The sequence below is a fragment of the Euwallacea similis genome, chromosome 1, assembly GCF_039881205.1.
Source record: "Euwallacea similis isolate ESF13 chromosome 1, ESF131.1, whole genome shotgun sequence".
Taxonomy (NCBI): domain Eukaryota; kingdom Metazoa; phylum Arthropoda; class Insecta; order Coleoptera; family Curculionidae; genus Euwallacea; species Euwallacea similis.
The window spans coordinates 9723585-9735288 of NC_089609.1; the positions used below are offsets into that span (position 1 = coordinate 9723585).

Consider the following 11704-nt stretch of genomic DNA (forward strand, 5'->3'; position numbering starts at 1 on the left):
TTTGTTGTGGGAAAGGGGCTTTAATCATGGGACTGTATGGTCAAGTTAGGCTCGATTGTTCGTTAGTTCAGGTTAGTACCGAATGGGAGAAATTTTCTTTGATGATATTGAAATTATATTAGAGGTATATTATATGTCTTTTTTTCGCATTGTATAAATAACGTGCCTAAAAACCGCGCTTAGAATAATTATTATCATTGATATAATGTTAGGTCTACTACATACCTCGGTAAAAAAAGTTGTACAGTTACCCAGCAAATCCTAATATAATTATGAAATCAAAGTGTGCTTGTAATCCATCACTTAGAACCCACACAAAAAGTTGGTCGCTTTGAATTAAATCCCGAAGTACCGCGCGCGGGATTAACATCAACAATCGAGGCGTGCTCGTGAAGAAGATGAAGATCCAAATACTCTTAAAAACATTGTCTTCCTCTTCGGCTCTTCACGGACACTATTGCCAAATGGGTACCGATTTCTCTGAAGTCGTTTTAGAGCCCACGGAAATTTAAATTTAGAAAAATTTGTAATAAAAAAGAGAAACATGCAATAATAATTCGATTTGCTATTAATGTCTTGTGCAAATACTGTGTGATTAAATTGAAAATTAATAGACAATTTATTAGAATTTAAATCCCCCTTCAACGTTTATTCAAACTTTTCACTTTTTGCCAGTTTTGTCTGTAAAATTAAAATTTTTATAAACATTATTTTTCGCTTTTATAAGTTCTCACTACTCTTTTTACACTAGTCCTCCTTCATGTGTTCTCAGTGTATGATTTCTGAACGTATTACCAATAATATCTCTATTTGACTTTTGTAGTTTGCCGATTGACAGAAAAATTTCTCATAACCTCAAAAATCCGTATTGTTTAAGGTTTGTTGATATGCTACATTGTTTTCTGAATGTTTCCTTATTTTTAATTAAAAATTGCCTTTTACACCTGCGTTTTAATGAAAAGACATTTAATAAGATCCAGAATATCTGAATCACCAAACACATTTGATAAGTAAGTTTATTTAAGTTACATATTTTAGGTCTAAAAATCTGTGAGAGACGGAACTGAAACTTGCAGAACTAATAGGACTCTTCAGCTTTCTGTGCTGTAACTGCCTAAATTTACATTCAATTACATGAGTAGTTTTGTCTTAATTCATTAGTGGTTCTCAAGAACATTCACCAAGGCCTGTAAAAGTCTTGGTGAATATGTAGGCTCACAAATGCCTGTCTTCGTATTATCTACAATGGGTGAATTTCTTATACCCTTAGAGACTAAATTATTAAAATGTCTTCAAATTTGACAGATACATAAGGTTCTTGTCAAGTTCAACTCCAATGAAACTTATCCATGCTTAGCAGATTAGTTAGTGGGTTTGGGACGACACCCAGTGAAATTCTTTTTTTATTTCAAAGAGCTGATATTTTTAATAAAGATTTGGTCAGAGTTATGCAAATTTAAAGAGTAACATATTAATAACTAGCTTATTATATTACACCAAGATACAATGATACTAACATTTGTTTTATTTACAAGAGCTTTTTTTTGGGGAGATGTCAACTGTGCTTCAACAACATTTGCATGAATTTTACGAGTTGTTAAGGCCCAATTGTTAACTCTCTATGAAAAGAAAACAAAGCTCAATGTAATAGTGTCATTTTGAGGTGTAATGAGCTTGGTTACTAACATGTTATTTGAATTTAAATAGTCCTGAAAAATATCAAATATCTATGGCCAAATGTCAGTTTTTGTTAAATAACATACTTCATTGGTTTGCAAAATGTTAATTGACCTGCTGAATTCTATCCTGGATATAAACTTACATGTGACATACAGATATTTTAATAATCTGGTTCTTAGTTTCACTTTCTTCTATTACAATAATTCTTTCCAGTTCTCCAACCATTGAAAGAATTACACTAAAACCTGCTAAACATAATGGTAAGAAATTTTAATGTTTTTTAAAGCCTATTTAATACACCTCTTGATTTAGTATTCTGTGGTGTGTAAGAAGGAAAATGCCCATGATGAAAACATCTGGTCCTGTGCCTGGGGCCGCTACACCCCTGATAAAAAGAAAAAGGAGGATGAACCAGAAGGAGGTGGTGACGATGAGAAATCAAGGTGAGTTTCTAATAACTTAAAATAAGATCAAACACAATCTTATTTAATTCTCTAATATATTAGGGATTCAATTATTTCCAATGAAGAACCCGCGGATTACATCATAACTGGCGCCTTAGATGATTTAGTCAAAGTCTGGGAAATGCATGAAGATAAATTGGAATTAAAATATAATCTGGAGGGTCACTCTTTGGGTGTTGTGTCAGTGGCTATGAGTAATAATGGAAAATGTATTAAAAATATGTTTATTATTTTCTGTGTGTAACTAAACCTCTTTCAGTATGCGCCTCTAGTTCTCTCGACTCTTCTATGCGGATTTGGGATTTAGAAAAAGGGGAAAAAATTGCCAATGTCGATGTGGGGCCAGTGGATCTTTGGACTGTGGCTTTCAGTCCGGACGATAAATATATTATTTCAGGCAGCCATTCTGGAAAAATCACTCAGTATAGTGTGGAAACTGCCAATGCTGAACAGAGCTTTGACTCTAGAGGGAAATTCACTTTAAGCATTGCATATGTAATAATTCCTTAATTTATTTTATACATTAAAACATTAACTTCTATACCTAATTATTACAGAGCCCCGATGGTAAATATATTGCCAGCGGCGCTATAGATGGCATTATAAACATTTTTGATGTGGCCTCAAATAAATTATGGCATACTCTAGAAGGGCATGCTATGCCCATAAGGTCTCTGTGTTTTTCCCCTGATAGTCAGCTTCTATTGACTGCATCAGATGACGGACATATGAAGCTCTATGATGTGTAAGATTGATTATTCCCAAGTTTTTTAAATGATATTAAATGATTTTTGCCTTCAGACAACACACTCATGTGGTCGGTACAATGTCTGGTCATGCCTCGTGGGTCTTGGGAGTAGCGTTTTCTCCTGATGGGAATAACTTCGCATCGGGCAGTTCGGATAAAACTGTTAAAGTGTGGGAAGTGAAAAGTAGGCAGTGTATACATACGTTTAATGAGCACAGCGATCAGGTAAGAAATAGGATGTGTAAAAAAGTATTTTTAACTCTAACTTCGTTTCAGGTTTGGGGTGTAAAGTACAACCCAGATGGCAACAAGATCGTTTCTGTATCAGAAGATAAAAGCGTTGTGGTGTATAGTTGTCCTAAGTTGTAGTATAATAAAACTAATTTTACTGGTCACAAATTTTTTTCTTTAAATAATTTTTTAACGTTTAGAGCAATTTGCTGACTCCGTACATTTATATGCATGCAACACGTGCCGTTTACTTAGAAAATAGAAATCTTGCGGAATGTAATATTTATAATTTGCATATATTTGCTCCAGGGCCACCTAAGTAGGAAGTAAAATCAAAAATAAAATGCAGTAGGTCAATGTTTTACGTAAACAATGAACGGTCAATGGAAGGGGACTACTTCGACAAGGCAAAGGTTATTATGGGTTGAAAATAACGCATACTATAAGTTCAGTAACTCTTTAAAAGAATATCTTTATTATTTAGGACATATTTTATCAATGACGGCTTTTAGAATTGAGACATAGGTAACATATCACATTTTCAATCTTATCGGTCTTTCACTGCAATATTTTTATTCATTAAAATCCTAGGAAATTTGTCATAGATTAGTATCACTGTTAATCTATTTTGTTGAAGCTTTAACAGCTTTAATTTTACGGCAAGTGTGACGCAAAGGAATATTAAGATCTGTTTATTCAGACATCTTGAGATTTTAATCTGACATCTCTTAATTATTATTGTAACTATTATGGTTTTGGAAACCCAAAGTTACTGCCATAATCTCTTCAAAAAGCCAGTCGACCTTAAGGTTTTATTTGTATCGCCTTATCCGGCAGTTTAATTAATTAATTATGAATATCTAGCACCTTTAATATCCTGCCTCTTTGCCTTGATGGTGATATAAGGAGAATTCTTTCAAAACCATCTCAGAAAAAATCGGGCGTAGCAGACGGAAACAAATCATGCAAACAAGCTTCTTTGACCTCCTTTATCGTTGAACTTTGCGATTCATGGTAGTAATAGCGATGTTACAATATAGATTGAAACGAATTATCTCACCCATTTCTCTCCTTTTTCATCGTAACGCAATAAACTAATGATAGTGATAACTTCTGTGACTCTGGAGATAGCTCAGAGTTTTAAATTAACTTTCCCAATATGATTAGATAAGGCTGGTGGGTTTTTAAAAGTAGTTTTACAGCTTGTTCTTTGAAGTTTTTGTCATTAAATTTAGCATAATTTTATGTTCAGTTTCCGTCAGACAAGATGAGAAAATCAAAAAATGCCTACATTACGCTCTAAAAAACAACTATTAAATTATAAAATAAAATTTATTGTCTCACGATGCGGTAACAAACCAACATGGCTTGGCAGTTTGGAGTTATATGAATAATTGGTTAATCTAAAAAAAAACCGTAAAGAGTGATGGGAAATAAATTCTACTTGGTGCAGATTAAAACACTCAAATTCCTGCCATAGGCTCGAGGAATACCAGTCCAAGAGAAAAGATGATCTCCATCAACCCGAATCCATTCACCGAATATATCATTAGTTCAACTGAATTTTGCGAAGACCGCTGTGCCGTAGAGATTTCCAGCTTTGAAACACTCGTATTATCTGAGCAATTAACGAGGAGAATGACCACACAATGGGATAAGATATTCAGCAGAACAAAAGCGTGGAACGAAAAGTACTAACCCGTTTACTACTAGGACCAGAGCAAGCAGAAAAAAGGAAGGAATGTCAGAAGACAACGAGAAACTCGTTAGGACGAGAACTCAAGTCAGTTCTGAACAGGAGTTTGGGGAACGACAAAAAAGTCGTGAACGAAAAAGATCTATAAAGTTAAGCAAGAAAAATTATATTCCGAACTGGGAATGAAAAAGGAGTAACCTATTCGAATTACAGAGAAAGTAATCAGCGAGAAAGTAAGAATTGTTCTGTAAGAAAGTAAAATTATTCTCTAACACCCAAAGATGTGTTCCACAGCGAACGTAGGCAGGAGCCTGCTTAATTGTGGAAAGTCCTCTGTTGACAAATCAAAACTGAAAAATACACCGAAACCTGACGAGATAATACCGGGGGGCATAAAATATGAAAAATGCTCACCTGATCTTAACCGAAAATTTGAAACCAAATATTCTGGATAGGGAACCAGAAAACTCCTGGAAATATTTATAAAAAAACAAACTCCACAAAGAGTTGGTGGAGAAATTTAGTAAGTACCTTTCGATTTGGATATTAAAAGGGCGAATCCAATATCGATGCACTAGGGGTAGTCCAGAAGATAGTAAAAACTGCGACAAAGACTTCGTGCACTCATGGAAAACATATCACCATCATGATGCTGACGTTACGCCATATTAAAATAAAATTAAGGTTCTCTCGCAGACGCCCTCTGTATACAAATCTAAGCTTCTGTTTTGGCACTTCTTGTTTCTTAGTCCGAGAGCAAATGTATTGTGAATTTAATAAGTTTCAAAATTTCAACTTGTTTTAAAAGTGGTCGAGCGAGTTTTTGCTAGAACATAACGTATTTAATATCATTATCAATTCATTAGCTTCGAAATTTAGCCGCTAAGGAAATTAAGACAATTGACGAGGAGGTTTTATATCTGCAGCTGTACTATTGCTGCTTTATCAAACATTTTCTTAATATAAAGCCATTAGTGGAAACCAAACAATTATTTGGCGTTAATACAGGTCGTTTGAAACACAACAACCTAAAATGGAAAATTATTTCAATAAAAAATGTTATTGGCACCTTTAAAACATACAACTTAATTGGACTTAACGATAAACCCACGTGCTCTTTAATGGTATATGTAGGTATTCCAGGAACATTGAAACTATAGACGAATACATAGAAAAGCTGACACTAAGTTCCTTGTAAGTATTGACAATAATTGACATCACAAAGTATGTTAACGAGTTTATTGAGAATGTTGGTGTTATAAAACTTACTAAATTTAAGTAAGACAACACAGGATGTTTGCGCTCTTGAAACTGGTTCAAAATACTGATAATAACAAATTAGTGTAAATTTTTATGTGCAAAACTGATCTATTAGCGCAAATAAATTATATGCATTAATTTCTTTATTAACTGTTTAATTTTTTGCTAATATTGACGTCTAGAAGTGCATTAATAATGTGTCTAAACGTTTCCTTACTTAATTTTATTGACTAACAGGTTGATCATCGCTAGAGTTGTTGACAAAATTATGAATATTTTTTTAGTCTCGAGATATTTTCATATACGTAAATCCATTGATCATACCTAAACAGTCCGTAATTGACGTCATGGAAACAAACTTTTGTTAATCATAATTGTTAGTTTTCTCCCTTTTTTGTTTGCATTTCAGTTATTAAAAATATCAGGAAAGGTAGTTTGTTGTGTTCGTTGCATCCAAACATGCATTGACGTATTTCGCTTTAGAATCCAGCAAAAACATATCAATTATTATTAATTATCAGCATATGAATCTATTTATATATTACAATTTCTCTTTATCGCTATGTCGTCAATCATACTTACATCAATTTACTGACGGTTTCCTATATGGTTGCTGATGAACTCCAAAACAATTCGTGTCTAGTGAAATACCTAGTTCTACTAAATTAAATTTAAGTACTGGATGTTTAAATTTAATTATGCATAGGGAAATGTTTTGTGGTCTTTAAGGGACGAAAATGTGCCTTGAGATAGATATTCTGTGCTACAAAATCTCCAAATCTAAAATTATGCCTTTTGATTTCCTGCATTAGAGAATATGAAAAAACTCATCTTTCTTCAGTTATTTAGATATTTTCTCCCACTGCGTGACATTAGGCCTCCGTTGACCTCACCTTTAATACTACTTTTACGGGGGGCGTTTCCTATATCATAAACAATTCTTCTAAGAAATTTCCTAGGCAAATAGAAACAACTTACAATAAATCTTCGCACTGAATATTTTTATAGACATATTGTTAGTGTAAAAGGCTCTTATTGACGATAATTAATGAAACCATAAAATTGATTCAACTTCTGAATCTCACCTCGTACATTTTTTACTCCTTGTTGACTATCGAATTTACAGGTGGCAACCAGACATATCAGGGAATTTTCTTAGCCGTTAATTTAAAAGGTTTGAAGAGTTGTTCAGTGTGCTAATTAGTCTAATGGCTTATGTTTATAATTGTAAAATGAGTAAAAATAGATAGACATTTTGGTTTTGATCAAAATGACAAGATTCTTTTAACTATTGTTCTAATTTGTTTTAGTCTGGGTCTACTCCCCTGTGGCCCCACGAATTACGACCATAATTTACTCGTGACAATTCTCACACAATTTCACGGTTTATGGAAGAAACTTTGGGTCTTAAGTTTTATAAAAAAAAAACAGAGATGTCGTAAGATATTCTGAATGTAGGCGGAGATAGTTAAAAAACACTAAAAATTATTATTAAAAACAAATTGTTAGTTTGCATTTGCCGCTTCAAATTCTAATATGATATGTCCCTTATTTCTTCTTGATTCACCAAATTTGAAAGTTTCTAAAAAGAAACTTTAAAATATCTAAATATCAGTGGCGTACCTTAACTATAAGGAATAATTTAAATGAATTTTCGGAAATAAAGTTTTTTGGTTTTGATCTGATTTCAATCTTCTAAATACATTTATGATTCCACTTCCGACTTTCAGATGGAACTCCTGTAAATTTTACCATTTGTAAAAAAAGATGTTTTGGATCTTTAGCTATCGAAAATCAGTAGCGTAGACTGAAAAAATACTATACTTCATTATTTTTTTTCTAACCGTTTTTTTTTCAATTCCTCAAACTTCCACGTGATTGAATCCTGCTTTTGTAAAAAAAAACTTTGACCTTTAAAATATCAAAAAATAAGTAAGGTAACATATTTTGCGCAGAGACGCTAAAGAAATACTTAAATATTTGGATTTGTTATGTTTTATTTTAGTCTCATTCTGTCCCATTTGCTGCGACTTTGATGTTCTTATAATAATCCACTAAATTTGAACTTGAAACTTATTAAACTATTTTGTAATATTTATATTCAAGATATCTATATTTAAGATACATACATATGTAGTGTATCTAGAATATAGAAGTAATTAAAACATTTCAATAATTATTCTTTTTTCCAGATCGCTCTCACTCATTAATGATACGACTGTGATTTCTATTTGAAAACACACCCAATGCGCAAAAATCAGTAACGTATCTTGAACATCGAGGCTAAAAAAATAAAATTCTTGAAATTATTGTTGTAGTCTGTATTCGTTCATCTAAATTCTCATGTGATTTAATTCGTTTCATTCGCCAATCTTCTGAATTTCAATGTGTCTAAAATAAATTTTGAGATTTAAATTTTTGAAAAACCACCGATGTACTTGAACTTAGGAATAGTCAAAGAAATATTGGGAAATTGCACTTCACAAGCATCACATTTGAGGGTTTATAAAGAGAGTTTTGAACTTCAAAATGTCTAAATATCAGTGGCGTATCTTGCCTATCAAGGCAAAAACATTGAAATACTTTGAATTATTGTTTTAAGTTGGTTTCACTGCTTGAAACTCTGTTCGCGACAGCCCTATAAATTTTAATGTTTCTAGTATGAACTTTGATCCTTGAGTTTTCGAAAACCAGTGGCGTATCTTCAATATAGAATTAATTTAAAAAATATTAAACTGGTAAAAAATCAGTAGCGCAGCTTGCGTATTAAGGGAGTTTTAAATTTTTTAATAGAAGACATAATTCAGGTCAGTTTTGAAGAATCTTTTCAGATTTTTGTTCTTTTAAGCAAAGTGGGCCGCCGCCATACAGTCTCCCACACAGCAACCATGAGAAACCCATCACGACAAACACCAATATATCATAAAAAAACGCATCCTAGATACAAACACAGGTAAGAAACCATTATCTTTTGACGATATCTGCGACTACATACAGTTTATAGCCTGATGACATTGACCATGACGTTAATGAAGCGCGAGAAACCGGCTATAAAACTGGACGACGATCGAGGTTTTCATCAGTTTAACCATACAGTCGAACCTTAAAACAAGTCAGTTTTTCTTCAGAAGAAAAAAGATGTACACCAATCCATTTAGTCGCACTCACAGCTCTATTCGTCAAGTGATCGACAAATTCCTGCATATCAACCATGAGAAACATGACCATGAAATTCACAGGAATACCTCATATCATTCCATGTCTTCTTCAGCAAGTGCTTTTAGCAATAAACATAAAACTATAAAAAACAGTGCCAGGTTAAGCTTTAGTGTCAAATGAAGTTAATTAAGGGAGTGAATAGTGCTTCAATGTGATGGATTTATCTTCTGATAAAGATTTGGTTTATTTGAGGTGAGTTTTGAGTTACTTAAGAAATGTAAATGTTTGACTAAATTTTTTTCTTTTATTGCAGCTCCCATGTCATTTCAAGTCAGTTTGAGGCTGGGAAATTGTCTTCGACTTCAAAAGAGAATATGGTGCTTATCATAGTACAAGAGAAAAAACCAGCTAATTTAAGCTATTTAATGTAAACTCAATTTCCATTTGTATGTTGTACAGAAATACATCTGTTTTAAACTTTCAGTGATTTCTCCTTTAATGGTAAACTATAGGGAATTCGCCCCTTTTGTTCTCCTTAAATCGTAAACCAGTAAAATTGTCTTGTCAGAATTTTAACTATTTTTTGAATATCATCGAATTTTTCCGCAGCAATGAAAGAATTTGCCCATGACCTAATGAGTTCTTGCGGAAATCCCAAACATATCATAATGTCCCAGGTTATCTATTGATTATTGCTAATTTATGCCACTCTTGACTGTAAAAACGGCTGCATCTATGGTAAATGTACCCTGTTGACTTCAATGAGGCAATTCATATCAGAAACCCCAATTTTTTCCTACTTTTTTAAAACTTGAATGAGTATGTACCTGAGTAAAACTGGAAAATAGAATAAATAAAATAATTAAAATAAGAAGATTTTTAAGAAATCACAAATTTTCGAGAGAATTGCTGTTTTAAGAGTTCAATATTTTAATCAATTTTATTTAGTCATTTACAACATTTTCCTGTATTTAATATTTTTTCCGAAACTGACCTTTCTCAAAAAAATTCATCTACCATGACGCAAATCAATTTGCCGTTATTCATATAATTTTTTATTTATAAACATTCGTAAATACTAAATTCAGACAGACTGAAAGAACTTTATATTTAGTAAAATCCCTAAAAGTGCTGATTATGTGCTGCTAATGTAAGTAACTATTGACCAAGGAAATTGTTTAAAACTTCACAATTAAGTTAAAATTATCATCAAAATCATTATTTAACATTTTACAGCCGGTAATGGAAATAAATTGCATTTTATTTCATTCAAACAGACAAACAACTTAATTATGAAAGGTTAATTATATTACAACTTCTTTTCTAAACTTGTAGGAAGTCTTCGCTTCATTAGTGAAAAATTAAATAGTTTCGAACATAGTCGGCATAATTTTTACATTGAGGATATATGAGAGCAGGCACTTGTTTGGTGCAGCTGCGGTCACAATTCCACTTCTAATGCTAATTTTCTGTGGGTGCAATTTACATTATTTTTATTTTTTTTGATCCAGGGATTATAATACAGAAAAAGTAGTGTTTCGCCTCAGAAGCCCTGAGGAATAATCGCCAAATTGGACGTTAATCTTGCAACAAGGTACATTAGTGTATTGGCTAATTCCAGTCCAAAAGCATTACGACTATTTTCGGTTCGCAACGATAATTATTAGAAATTGCAATGTGCTTCTTAGTCATTTAAATTACTGTCTAATTTGATTAAGGAATAGTTAGTGATAGCCAGTTGAAAATGATGAACCTATTTATTGTATATTGGTTATATCGGTGCATATATTACTTTTTTTCAACTTTGTAAACGTAGAAACCTCTTTCTGCACGCCCATGATGTTTGAGTCATTAAGTGATGCATTCAGACAATCTTTGTGGATTAATTTTATATCACATTTGCCGGTGTAACAGGTGTGAGACTAAATCAAACAAATTTTAAGAAGCAATAAGTTTTGCAGTCATAGAAACTCACTTTTTTCCGACATTGATTATTGAATAAGTGTTATCAAATCAGAAGTCTTTGTTTTTTCAATATCATATTAAAATAAGCGGCGTAGCAAATCTGAAGTGACCAATTAAAATTTAACAAGCACACTCGTGTTTATATAAGTATCTTTAAAAGAATCTTCCAAATATCGCTTTTTGACCTGTTGGTACTCAAATACGGTATAGAAAGTCTAACTCAATTAGATTTGAAACAATATTTCAAAGAAATCAAAATTGTCCTGATAATTCTCAAAAATTGGGAAGTATCAACACTTTGCCATTTTTAAAATTTCAACCGTCGATATTTGGGCAATCCGTGGAGCAATTGACTTAAAAAATGCCTTAAATTAATCGTTTCGATGAAGTTAAAACTTTTGCAAACAAAGTTTAACTACTTCTTTGTCTTTCCTAGATTTAAAGTGATTTTAATATTTAACTTTGGCAAAAATTACCTTCACCATAAAATCAAGATTATAT

General features: G+C 32.4%; 1 protein-coding gene and 1 long non-coding RNA gene across 3 annotated transcripts; both read left to right on the top strand.

The window, feature by feature from the left end:
- Positions 1-916: 916 nt before the first annotated feature.
- On the top strand, positions 917-3291 carry LOC136412145 (superkiller complex protein 8). 2 transcript variants are annotated; one of them, XM_066395089.1, is made up of 8 exons: positions 917-1010; positions 1894-1940; positions 1993-2123; positions 2187-2353; positions 2404-2639; positions 2702-2889; positions 2946-3117; positions 3169-3291. In XM_066395089.1, exons 2-8 carry the CDS (start codon positions 1938-1940, stop codon positions 3259-3261), a joined length of 990 nt encoding a protein of 329 aa, XP_066251186.1. In that variant the 5' UTR covers positions 917-1010; positions 1894-1937; the 3' UTR covers positions 3262-3291. The 2 variants fall into 2 exon arrangements, with proteins under 2 accessions (XP_066251186.1, XP_066251177.1); XM_066395080.1 differs by lacking the exon at positions 917-1010 and having other exon boundaries at positions 1847-1940.
- Positions 3292-9041: 5750 nt separating this feature from the next.
- LOC136409259 (uncharacterized) lies at positions 9042-9721 on the top strand. The gene is made up of 2 exons (XR_010752169.1): positions 9042-9490; positions 9552-9721. It is a non-coding gene; the product is annotated as an uncharacterized lncRNA (long non-coding RNA).
- Positions 9722-11704: the final 1983 nt, after the last annotated feature.

Bases quoted from the DNA above. Each gene is read 5' to 3' on its own strand.
- LOC136412145 (XM_066395089.1), top strand. The intron at 2,354-2,403 runs GTATTAAAAATA...AACCTCTTTCAG, and splicing joins TATGAGTAATAATGGAAAAT to TATGCGCCTCTAGTTCTCTC. The intron at 3,118-3,168 runs GTAAGAAATAGG...ACTTCGTTTCAG, and splicing joins TTAATGAGCACAGCGATCAG to GTTTGGGGTGTAAAGTACAA.